The sequence below is a fragment of the Lutra lutra genome, chromosome 4 (genome assembly GCF_902655055.1).
Source record: "Lutra lutra chromosome 4, mLutLut1.2, whole genome shotgun sequence".
In the NCBI taxonomy this organism is placed as follows: domain Eukaryota; kingdom Metazoa; phylum Chordata; class Mammalia; order Carnivora; family Mustelidae; genus Lutra; species Lutra lutra.
This window is the reverse complement of record NC_062281.1, coordinates 26845497-26859259: the sequence shown is the minus strand read 5'-3', so window position 1 is coordinate 26859259 and position 13763 is coordinate 26845497. Positions and strand designations below refer to the sequence as shown.

The window sequence follows — 13763 nt, the reverse complement described above, 5'->3', positions numbered from 1 at the left end:
CGTTTTGGGGTTGGCTTAGGTTTGAAGCTATTTAGAACCTCAATATGGTTCAGATTTACTCACTAACTCTCCCATATATTTCAATCTAACTGACTGGTTTTGGTTAGGATTAAGAACCAAATTCCCTCTTGCACAGAGAGCTCTGTATTGTTTTTTTTTTTTTTTTTTTTTTTTTTTTAATGTGTATGTCTTGAAGTGAAAGGCTCACTGGCTTAATATAAGTGTAAAATGAAATTTTCTGTGTTTAATAAAAGGGAAGGAAGGAGCAACCTCCTTTAGGGTGTCTGTTTTAAACCATAATAGGCCCAACCTTTTGATTTTACAGGGCAAGACTACTGGCCTTCTAGAAACATACTTTAGAAATTCACTAAGGTTTCTTACAAGGTATAGTCACAAGGTATGTAGACACAAGTTACATCAGTTTGTCTCTCAAGGAGAGATTCTGAGATTCTGTCTGGTCTTTGTAGCATCTTTTAAAAGCAGCCTGCAATGTTCATTATATTCCAAATATGCTTATTCAATAATATACCTGCTTTCTTTCTCTCTAGGTGTTGTGGGTTGAACTTTTTAGTAGGATATTTGTTTCTCCAAAAGAGTTCTCCAATACATTTTGATTCTCAACATGACCAAATAGTTACTGTTGTATCCTGTACTTTCTTTATCTGTAAGGAGAAAAGCTGTGGGCTGATTAAGTTTTCTGTATAAGTAAATTATTTTTTTGTTTTTCTGTAAAAAGGGGTAACACATTAGGGAGGCATGTTGGAAGTCTGACTTAAACATAAAAACTACATGGTGCTGGAGAACATGGGTTTCTTTGCACAATGAGAGGCCATGCAACTACCCATCTGGAGACATGGCATAGTGGCTGAGATGCCAAGGGCAGAGAAAATAAAAATTGTTTAAATAGGAGCTCCAAGTCAGTGGTCACAAGAAAATATGTTCTGAATTATAAACATTGATTTGCAATCAGATTGCTTCTTACATAGGGAACTCGACATAGAATGCTCCAGAATTCATAACAGCAGGGATTTATTTATAACAATGCTAATGATTCTCTAGACTAGCATGCAGGAGGCCAAGTGGAGTGATAATGTCAGTAAGAGTGTCTGGAAATAGCAGGTACTCAATCCCATTAGTTTCCCTCCCAGTTTCATTTTAAATAATATTCCACCCCCTCCATATGAAAATAAAACATGCTTTGGTTTTATCTCAATACTACTTTAAATTTTTAAAATAGAAAATACATTTGGAGTGCCTGTCTGACTCTGTTTGTAGAGAATGTGACTCTTGATCTGGGGTCATGAGTTTAAGCCCCTTATTAGGCCTTAGAGCTTACTTAAAAAAATAGGAATACATTATACTTTTTTGTAGAACATGATCCTGACACATAATCCGTATATTGTGTCTGTGAACAAATTCCTATGTATAGCTAATGAAAGGCAGATATTTGATGATACTCAGAAATAATTTACCACTAGGCTTTTGTTTTATGAGTCTTTCATCCACACGCTCTAATTATGTCACATATTTAAATGGCATCAAATGCTAAATGGCTCAGTATATTAGATCACATAATGTCTATATTCATTTATAATGCATTGGGACTTCACACTTGCTTTAAATCTCAAAAAAAATTCTATAAACCTCAAGGACATTTGGAATAAGAGATTAGCCTAAGGCAAGTTATGCCGTTTAAGCAGAAGATCTGGACTAAAACTTGAGTTAGCTACTTCATGCACTAAAGCAATATGATTTAATTAAAAGTAGGTCAAATGATGTTACTAATGAGAGATAACTGTAAAGTTGGAGAGTATAATTATGAAATGAACTTTTTATTTTTCATTTTGTTTCAAATTTTCTCTTCAGTTGATAGTACAAGAGGGCTATTTATTTATTTAGCACTTTTATTTAAAGCTTTTATCATTCCACATAGAGTTGAAAGTTGAACAATGAATGGTGCCAGATGACTACTGGATGTCTAATCATAACACTCACGTGTATGTACTTTGGACAGACTTATAGTTATCAGTGACTGAGTTACATAATCTTTTTTCCACCCCCAGAATCTAGGACTTATATTAGCATGAGAGAAACAAAGAGATAGAAAATAATGGTGCAGATATTCAAAGGAACTAACACTGACTATATCTCTTAGGGTATTTGCATTCTGTATAAGGTTGTGTTTCAAATGAAATGCAAAAATGCATTTCAGATGAACACTTTTTATTAGTTATTCGTAGGAATCTGCTTTTTCTTAACTCTCATACTTAACTTGGAGGAAGGTTTCAGAAATAAATGGGGAACCCCAAATCGCACCACTTATTTTTGAAGCCATGCATCCATTCATGAAACATTTAACCATCTGAGATATGCCATAACTGTTAGGCTCCAGAGATATAAAAAAGATCAATGCAAGGTCATTCGTAGAATTAATCAACCTACCTAGAGGACAGTGATTAAGCCTGGACTCCAGAACTACTGGTAGGCAATTGTGACTTTAAACAAGTGACTGAACCTGTTTTTGTGTCTTGGTTTCCTTATCTGTAAATGAGAATATTAGTAGTCCCTAAGTCACGGAGTTGTAGTAAGGCATAAAATAATATGTGTAGAGAACTTCAAACTGTTCTCAGCACAGACAAGTTATTATCTCTTATCAGTCCTCTCTATGGGCTTTCTTGTTGAGCTGCTTCAAATTCTATCTACTTTGCCTGTTTGCTCTTTACATGTTTATAAATGCTAAACCCTAGGTGTGAAACACACCATCTCCTTATGTCTTGTACCTCACCTGGTTCCTCCTTATTTATATTTTTAGGATTCAGCTCATATGTCACTTTCATAAGGAAGACTTCCCTGATCTCTCTTTGTAACCAGGTCAGATGTGCTGCCATGCTGTGCTAGCAGCTCTGTTTTTATTTCTAGCAATGGACCTTACTTGTCCTTATCTCATCTGATTATAAATTCTCTAAAGGTAAGAACCATATTGAATTCATAGTTAGTGCAGGACCAGGCATATAATTTTGAATGCCTGGAAAAAAAAAAAAGAAGGCATTATACCATCTCTTCTATTCTCTTTAATAGTTTCTCCAAATATGTTTATTCTTAGGGTCTTATTATTATAATTAACTGTCATTGCATGCTCACTGTATGCCTTAGTGGAAAAGATCAAGAATAATGCATTGGTCCATTTATAAAATAAATAAGTCATGGGTATAGCATGAATATATAGTTAACAATACTGTCTTACATATTTGAGAATTACTAAGAGAGTAAATCTTAAAATTATTTATCATAAGAAAGAAATAAACTGTACAGTGATGGATGTTAACTATACTTATTGTGGTGAACATCTCACAATATATACAAATATCAAATCATTATGTTGTACACCTGAAACAAATATGTCAACTTTACCTCAACTAAGAATATTGTATTAGCACTATGGCTAGTACTCCCAAATTTAATGATTTACCTTTCAAAGTTCTAAGGCTCCGGAATAATGGGCTTTACACACACCAGAGATATCTTTACCAAGGACCTATTATTTCAACTTTAGATTTATTTGATTCCATCCTGGAAGCTTTAGGGAGCAAGGGGAGGATAAATCGGAATGTTTTCCCACTAATAATATGCCTAAAGGAAATATGAGAGCTTCAGCCAGAAAAGCATTCAGGCAGAAAGGACAGCAAGTGCAAAAGTCCTGAGGCAGAAGTGTGAACTAGTGCTTTCTAGAAACATCTAGGGGGCATCTGTGGTCCAAAGAGTGTAGTAGAGAGGGAGAATAGTAAAGAGGTTAGAGTATATATAGGCAAGTTAAGGAACTTCATATTATAAGATCTGTGGAGTTAACTCAGATTTAGAAATCCAATGGTGGATTTTGATATAATTTGACATAGGTTTTTATTTATTTATTTATTTTTTAAAAAGATTTTGTTTATTTGTGTAGTTATTTATTTATTTAGAGAGTGAACATATGAGCAGGGGAAAGGACAGAGGAAGAGGGAAAAAGAGAATCCCAAACAGACTCCAAGCTGAGCGCAGAGCCCAACACAGGGCTCGATCCCATGACCCAGAGACCATGACTGGAGTCAAAATCAAGAGTCAGACACTCAACCAACTGAGCCACTCTGGAGCCCCAATCTGACATGTGTTTGAAAGATTACTTTGTTGTGTTCATGAGAGATTTTATCAGAAAATAAGGGAAAGAGAGAAACTAGCCAGGAGAGAGGCTAAGAGATAAGAAATGGTTAGTGCTCTAGATCAGGCTAGGGTGTGTTTATGTAAACAACTATAATGCCATTAGATGAAATAAATCAAATAATGAATATTAAGTAAAAATATGGAATCTGTCACTAGTTGTGTTTCATTACCTTTACATAAAATTGAGTGATTTTATGGATAAGAATAATAGGACTTCTACTTTAATCCAGTATGTCCACAGATAACTAAAGTAACACAGAGTTTCAACGGATACTTTTTAAAGTATGAGAAATAAACAGAGAAAAAATTATTTTCCAAACACCCTCTTTTTTTTTTTTTTTATCACAAAGTGCATTGCAGGTACAGATATTTTGTTCTGCTATCATTTAATACATGGGACATTCTCATGAGATAAACCACAGGGTTTCTCATCGCTGAGCAGGACTTACCACAGGAGGCTATCATTTTAGATCTACTTCTGACAAATACAATCTCCCACTGTCCAACATAAGCTCTTGAAAATATTTTCTTTAGATTTAAAATGTATACAATCTTAAACCATGATTAAAAAAAAACTATCCTCTAAAATAGACAAACTGTAAATTCTTAGGGTTCAGTTCAGGTTAAAAATATTTACTGAGAGCCTGCTTGTATAAATTAATGCAATGAATGCTAAAAAGCTATATATAGCACAAGACTTTATGAATTTATGAGTAAAACATAAGAAAAAGCAAAATGTTGCATTTAAAGAGCTTAAAAGAATGGTCATGTTGGTGTTTACTTTTTTTTTCTTTATATTTTTATTTATTTACAGAGAGAAATCACAACTAGGCAGAGAGGCAGGCAGAGAGAGAGGAGGAAGCAGGCTCCCTGCAGAGCAGGGAGCCTGACGTGGGGCTCTATCCCAGGACCCTGGGATCATGACCTGAGCCAAAGGCAGAGGCTTTAACCCACTGGGCCACCCAGGTGCCCGGGGGGTTTACTTTTATGTAGAAAAATAAAATAAAAAACTTTCCTTATTTTGGCACTTAGGGATTATAGTCTAATAGCTCCCTTCTCACATACTCTAAAGCAAAGCCTATCAGTCAGTCCAAATTTCCTGCCCATGTTCTCAGAGACAGTAGTCAATATTTTATTGTAGGGTAAGACTTAACATGAAAAGCAGCAGAGCCTGACAATCTAATTCTCAAACATGAATGAAATTAAAAATAGAGGCATAAGGAAGTTAATGTATGACAAAGGCAATTGCTAAAATACACAAAAATAACTTAATTCTGGAATATTGAGGAGAAATAGAAATTAATAGAAGACTCAGCTAAGGAATAGGAGAATAAATGGGAGTGTAGGGCAGGCGACCATTGCTTTAAAATACTTTAAATGGCAATCTACATTATGTTATTTTCTTGGATATCACATGTATAATTTACTTTGATAAAAAATTCAAAATTTATCTTAATTAAAAAATGTATCCTTACGAACAACAAACCCTGTGGCTCTATTACACATGCTTTACCCACTAATTTTGACTTTCAAAGTATTAAATTATTAAATCTGAAAGTCAGACAGTTCTGTGTATTTTGGATTTCTGTATAATTACTATGAGGGAAAACAAATAGATATGTGTGAACCTGATCAAGAAACTAAAATATATTAAGTTCTCCTTATTATAAGACAATAATAACTCCGACCCAAATGTTGTATTTTTAATTATTTTTATGTTTTATGTATTTATGTTTTTAATTAAGCTCTAGGCACAATATGGGGCTTGAACTCATGACCCCAAGATAAAGAGTTGCACGCTCTACCAACTGAGCAGCCAGAAACCCCAGAGCCAAACGTTTTAAATAAGTTATTAATATAATTCTCCCAACAACCTTATAAATTATACAATATTATCTCATGCTTAGGTACACAAATAAATTATGCAAGTTACATAGCTGATTTTAGGTTTCTCTTGTTTTTAAAATCATTATTTAGAATTAGATACATATAGTTCTAAAACATGGGCTTTTTCTCATCCTTTCCTATACTAGAAATTATCAGTTGTGGTCATATTTTTAACAGGAATGTATCTTAATTTTTTTTGTAATAATATAAAGTATATTAACAGCATAAGGAATAACTGTTTTCCATACTATGTTGGCATTATGGGTAGAAGTGTAGTCATATCCAACTCACTTGATAGTGAAGATTATTCTTTCTTAAGAAATTTTTAAAAATTCTAAACATTTGTGCTATTTTTAGAAGCAAACGTGTAGCCATATAAGAACATTAATAAATCAGATTTAATTGATGTTAAAATGACAGAAATATACTAATTCCACTAAATATAACATGCAATGCAAAGTGCAATGCATGTTTTCCAGTGCTGTGATTCTTTTAGAACACTGAAAATCACATGTATTAATATAGTATTTGCCGGGAAATTTACTAGGCCCTCTCTATGGATTGTAATTAATTGCATCTTCACAATAAGCTATTAAATTAATAACTATGATCCTGTTTTAGAGATTTAAAAATCAAGGCTTGGCTTGCCAAAGGTCACAGATATAGTAAAAGGATTTGAACCCAGGCTACTCTTCCCTCTATTTTGTCTGTAGATATGACTATTCAACAAACATGAAATATACTTAACTAGGTTATATTTGATCCAATGAAATATTTTTGGTTTGGAAGGACCATTTGTATATATTATGGAATATTCCATGCTGAAATTAATATTTCTATGACCTATCAATATAGAAACCTGTTGGAAAGAAATAGGATTATTTTAGGGAGGCATATTCTTAGTGAATTTCATACTCTACTCCAGTTCTCCTGTCTTTTTCAGCTAAGTCATTGAAAACCATGTACTTAATAATTTATCCCAGTGATTAACACCTATCCTTTTGATCTATGGTTTTCTGTATCCTTTGGTTTTTCTCTGCCAGGATTTTGGTTATTTCTTTTCTGGCTCCTGGAAGTTTTCTATTATTTTAATGAATTTCCTGGCTATATGCAGATTTCTTTTTTGTGTAGCTCTGAATTTTAAGACAATATAATCAGTCTTTCTCTTAAGCTTTCTAGAAACTTTCCTGTGATCAATTTATTTTATTCTCTTTGGCAAAATTAAATCCAAAGTAATTATTTCTCCTTTTATTCCCTTTTTCCTGATAGATAAAACCATCAACCAAGAATTAACTGGCTGTTCTGTTATTAACAGAATGACCATTTAATAGATATGTACATTTTCTTTATTTCCTATTACAACATTTTGCAGTAAAGAATTTCAATTACCCCCATTTAGAGATGAGAGACTCTAGAAAGGTTAAATAACCCATGTAAGTCAGAAATCATACACATATAATACATGAAAATGTTATACAATGAGGAAGAATTACTATGTGCAACAGACACCAAAAATACATACTTTTAATCATCAGATCAAAATTGTTGCTTTTTTTTGCTGAAATTCATAGTAAGAAATATACATTATTTTATTGCAAATATGCACATATACATTTATATGTATATGTACACATATACACACACACACCACACTGGTATATTCATTTTATTTTATTTATCTCTCTATATGTAGTTGAAAAAAGTCCCACAAAATAATATTTCTCCTTTCTGTGGTCTTTGAATTATAATATTTTTCTCTTTTTTAATATATTTATCTTTTATTTTATTTTAATTATTTTATTTTATTCAACATTATATCAATTATAAAAATGTTGGTCATAACCCAGTGATTGGCTTTTATGACTCAATGGTGGTGACCCATAATTTGGAAAATCTGCCCTAGATGATATCATCTTCATGTCAATTTTGTACATTGCATTAGGATCATTCAGCTGACTACAAAGCCTATGGTAACTTTCCACAGTGATATCATTGTTTCTCTCTCCTTACTGAACTGATTTTTCCCCACTATATCTCTATCCTCATAGAGTTGCAGGCAAGCATATGATTTTTCAACATGCAACATTATTTTATTTAGTTATAAAATCCACCTTCAAAAGCTTGAAATAAAAATTTCCATGGTCCACAACTGAATGATACATTGCTTTATTTTAGAATGTCCTGCTTTTCATTAAAATAATTTTTAAATCACTGTGCTGGATTTCCTACTTAACACTCAGATATGGGTTTTGGAAAGGCCACAGGTCACTAGTTCCATGAATTGGCAAACTGGTCTTTATTTTGGAAAATCCTCTTGGTATTTATCCAGAAATATATATTCATGAATCATTATCATCATCACAACCTGCTCCACTGTTAGGTGGGGACTCCTACAGTTTCCCCTCTTGAGTTTTCTGGACAGACTTTTCAGAATTCTGAATGGGCTGTTCATTTACTATGGCTAAATACTTAGCAATTTCCACACCATATGTGAGGGTGATGTCTGTTTCTGGTGCCTCTTCAGTAACTTCCTTAATGTCAAAACAGTATTATTGAATATATTTTTCCTAAATTTTTTTTCTAAGATCAGCAGCCTTATCTTGGCTATGATCGCTGTCATTTCCTGCATCAAACTGCATCTGATGCCCTGGTCTCCTATAGCTGTGGCAGATATGGTAAGAGAAATGGCAACTTACATGTCTGATATTTTGTTACTGACACTAATTTTAGGTCTTCCTCCATTTTACTGTGTGCTTGAGTCTTCACTCCCTCAACAGGTTCAACATGGTATTCACTTATAGTCAACTTTAATTTTTAGGAAAAAATGTGTAGTTTGGATAAAGATTTCTCACCAGTTCTTGATAATATTTAAATCTCTGCATTTCTCTATTTTATTGAAATGTCACTTTCAGTGTGTTCATTCTTCATTTACTCAACCAATATCTTCTGAGCACCTAATCTTTTCAGGCACTCCTCTAAGTCCTGAACATAGAATAGAACAGGCAATACCCTTATGCTCAGAGAGCTCACTTACAATAATGTGTGAAGTGCTTTAGAGACACCTGGGAATATAAGCACTTTTCCAAAACCATTTTGTTAATGAATCCAATTTAAATATCCTTGATAAAGTCTTTGCATGGCCTATTTCATACTTGTAGCTTGAATATAAAATGATTGATTTTTAAAAATATAGAAATGGCTTTAAATGTTTCCTGATTCTGTCTAATAATAAAAACTCAGAAAAAAAAATGTTCTTACCATGACAACTTGGTAAGGCTCTATTCCATCCAGGTCTTCCATCATCTCCCATGATGCAGGTGAGCGTCGAATAACCTTGAAGAACATAACCAGCATCACAGTAATAGGTGACTGTTGATCCTAATTTATAATCCATTCCAAGTCTGGTGCCATTCATTATATTGCCTGGATCAAAGCAGGACTCTCGAAGTTTTGCTGAAAAACAGTGTTGATATAAAATGAATTGTTTTAGGATGCTATTTTCTTTGAATCCTTTAATATTTCTTCATTTATACTTCTAAACAGATGGGAAAGTACCACCATCCTTTCTGTTACTGTTTGAGGGCTCAAAGTACAAAATAGCCCATAATCATACCTGATATTTTGCTAATTCATATTGATGAGTAAGAATATAAAATTTTTCATTGGTCTTCTCATTAAGATTAGCATCTAATGTACAAACATAGGGTTTTAGAGTTTATTATATACTGTTATGTGCTATAACCCATGCATGAATATTCCAAAATATTTTAGAAAAGAAGGGCTTACTTATTTAATATTGCTTTATGTATTGCATGAAGCACTGTGTGTTATAGGCAGACAATGAATCATGGAACACTACATCAAAAACTAATAATAAATAAATAGATAAAGTTCTTCTCCCAAATAATGTACACTCATTCCATGTGACTGAACTGGGAAATGATACTACTGCCTAAGTTGAGCTCAGTTCATTTTACCACGGGGAGTAAGGTAAAAGACACTTTTCTCTGCCCTGAAATAATTTCTTGTGATCCATCTCTTCTAGTCTGTCCCCTCTTTCTATCAGAGGTCTTCCCATTATCAAACAATAGCAAAATTTTTATGACATACAGACCATAATCTCTTGGGATAGAGAGTCTATGCTAAAGTCAAGTACATTTATTTACCTATTTATTTTTAAGATTCTATTTATTTATTTATCTGTCAGAGAGGAAGAGAGAGAGTATGCAAAAGAGCACACAAGGAGGGAAAATGGCAGGCAGAGGAAGAAGCAGGCTCCTCGCTGAGGAAGGAGCCCTATGCAGGACTCCATCCAAGGACCCTGGGATTATGATCTGAGCTAATGACAGATGATTAGCTGACTGAGCCACCTAGGCATCCAAAAGTCAAGTACTTTTACAGCTAACACTAACAGACACATTGAATATTAAGTCCATTCACAATGAAGGAACCAAAATTTTTCTGAGTGCACTAAAGAGAGTGACAGGAAGGAGGAGTCAAGATGGCAGAGAAGTAGCAGGCTGAGATGACATCAGGGAGCAGGAGATCAGCTAGATAGCTTATCAAACCATTGCGAACACCTACAAATCCAACAGGAGTTCGAAGAGAAGAAGAGCAACAATTCTAGAAACAGAAAATTGACCACTTTCTGAAAGGTAGGACCAGCGAAGTGAATCCAAAGCGATGGGAAGATAGACCACGGTGGGAGGGGCTGGCTTCCGGCAAGCGGCGGTGCAACGGAGCACAAAATCAGAACTTTTAAAAGTCTGCTCCACTGAGGGACATCGCTCTAGAGGCTAAACTGGGATGAAGCCCACGCGGGGTCAGCATGTCCCCACATCCCACGGGGTTAGAGAAGGATCAAGGGTGTCTGAGTGTTGCAGAGCTTGCAGGTATTAGAGTGGGGAAGCTGGCTACAGAGACAGAGCTGAGGAGTGAGCTCTCAACTCAGGGATACCTTGAACTGTAATCCATGGTACAGGCCACTGCTCTGTGAGTGAGGTCCCCACAAGATCCGGGGAGACACCCCCTGGGGGAGCTCAGGGATCTGTAGGGTTTGGAGACTCCAGGCAGATCTGTGTGCCAGAGACAGAGACACTTGGTCACAGGCTGGGTGAGGTTGGAGCACGGCTGGAGGCCAGGGAGACAGGAGTGATTGAACGCTTTTCTCTAAGGGTGCACTGAGGAGTGGGACCCCGAGCTCTCGGCTCCTCTGGGCCGGAGAATGGGAGGCTGCCATTTTCATTCCCATCCTCCAGAACTCTACAGAAACTGTTCAGGGAACAAGAGCTCCCAAAAGTGAACCTGAGCGCATTACTTAGCCTGGCCCTTGGTAAGGGTGGTGCAATTCTGCCTCGGGCAAAGACACTTAAGAATCACTACAACAGGCCCATCGACCAGAAGATCAACAAGAAATCCAGCCAAGACCAAGTTCACTTCCCAAGGAGAACAGCGGAATTCCAGAGGAGGAGAAAGCAAACCATGGAATTCATGGCTTTCTCCCCATGATTCTTTAGTCTTGCAGTTAATTAATTTTTCTTTTAATTTAATTTTTTTCTTCTGCTATTTTTTTAACTTTTACCCTTTCCTCTTTTAAAGTTTTTTAACTACTTTATCTTAACAATACCTTTCATAAAAAAATAATCTTTTTTGAACCTTCATTATTATAGTCATATTTTATCCTTCATTGTATCTAACTTTATTTTTTGTATACACATAAGGTTTTTTCTCCTAAAAAATTTGGGATACAACTTCTTCTAATAGATCAAAATGTACCCTATATCTTGCTCCGGGCTTGTTCTAATCTCCAGCCCAAGCAAATTCTCTCCACTTTTTTCTTTATTCTCCCAAACAACTTACTTATTAACTCCTTTTTTAGAAATTAAAAAAAAAATTTTTTTTTCACCTTTATAGGCATATTCCATCCCTATTCTGTTTACCCTTATATATGTTTTTCATTCTTTAAAATTTGGGGAGGTAGTTTCTTCTAAGAGACCAAAATACTCCCAAAATTAAGTGGGTGACCTTTCTAGTCACCAGTCTAATATATATATATTTTTCGTTTTTATATTTTTTCTTTATTTGTTTCCTTTTTCTAATTTTTTTTCTGAACTTCTTTTTATCCCCTTTCTTCCCCCCACGATTTGGGGTCTCTTCTGTTAGTATTTTATTTACTCCTTCATATATTCTTATCTGGACAAAATGACAAGGCTGAAAAACTCACCACACACACACAAAAAAGAACAAGAGGCAGTACCGAAGGCTAGGGACCTAATCAATACGGACATTGGTAATATGTCAGATCTAGAGTTCAGAATGATGATTCTCAAGGTTCTAGCTGGTCTTGAAAAAGGTATGGAAGATATTAGAGAAACCCTCTCCAGAGAAATAAAAGCCCTTTCTGGAGGAAAAAAAAAAAAGAACTAAAATCTAACCAAGTTGAAATAAAAATAAACTATTAATGAGGTGCAATAAAAAATGGAGGCTCTCACTGCTAGGATAAATGAGGCAGAAGAAAGAGTGACATAGAAGACCAAATGACAGAGAATAAAGAAGCTGAGCAAAAAAGAGACAAACAACTACTGGACCATGAGGGGAGAATTCTAGAGATAAGGGACACCATAAGATGAAACAACATTAGAATAATTGGGATTTCAGAAGAAGAAGAAAGAGAGAGGGGAGCAGAAGGTATATTGGAGAGAATTATTGTAGAGAATTTCCCTAATATGGCAAAGGGAAGAAGCATCAAAATCCAGGAGGTGCAGAGAACCCCCCTCAAAATCAATAAGAATAAGTCCACACCCTGACACCTAATAGTAAAATTTATAAGTCTTAGTGACAAAGAGAAAATCCTGAAAGCAGCCCGGGAAAAGAAGTCTGTAACGTACAATGGTAAAAATATTAGATTGGCAGTGGACTTATCCACAGAGACCTGGTAGGCCAGAAAGAACTGGCATGATATATTCAGAGCACCAAACAAGAAAAACATGCAGCCAAGAATACTATACCCAGCTAGGCAATCATTGAAAATGGAAGGAGAGATGAAAAGCTTCTAAGACAAACAAAAACTGAAAGAATTTGCAAACAGCAAACCAGCTCTACAGGAAAGATTGAAAGGGGTCCTCTAAGCAAAGAGAGACCCTAAAATAGTATACCAGAAAGGAACAGAGACAATATACAGTAACAGTCACCTTACAGGCAATACAATGGCACTAAATTCATATCTCTCAATAGTTACCCTGAATGTAAATGGGCTAAACAACCCAATCAAAAGACACAGGGTATCAGAATGGATAAAAAAATAAAACCCATAAAAATGCTGCCTACAAGAAACTCATTTTAGACCCGAAGACACCTAAAATTTAAAGTGAGAAGGTGGAAAACAATTTATCATGCTAATGGACATCAGAAGAAAGCTGGGATGGCAATTCTTCTATCAGATCAATTAGATTTTAAGCCAAAGACTATAATAAGAGATGAGGAAGGACACTATATCATACTCAAAGGGACTGTCCAATAAGGAGCTCTAACAATTTTAAATATTTATGCCCCTAACATGGGAGCAGCCAACTATAAAAATCAATTAATAACAAAATCAAAGAAATACAATGAGAATAATAAAATAATAGTAGGGGACTTTAACACTCCCCTCACCGAAATGGACAGATCATTCAAGCAAA

The 13763-nt window shown here is 34.9% G+C and overlaps 1 protein-coding gene across 5 annotated transcripts in view; it reads right to left on the bottom strand.

The window, feature by feature from the left end:
* CSMD3 (CUB and Sushi multiple domains 3) overlaps positions 1–13763 on the bottom strand; it is a 1255873-nt gene that overhangs the window by 246336 nt on the left and 995774 nt on the right. For all 5 annotated transcript variants that reach the window (XM_047727675.1, XM_047727671.1, XM_047727673.1 and 2 more), the window contains one exon: positions 9343–9537. In XM_047727675.1, coding sequence (XP_047583631.1) covers positions 9343–9537 — 195 coding nt within the window. The remainder of the gene's footprint in view (positions 1–9342; positions 9538–13763) is intronic.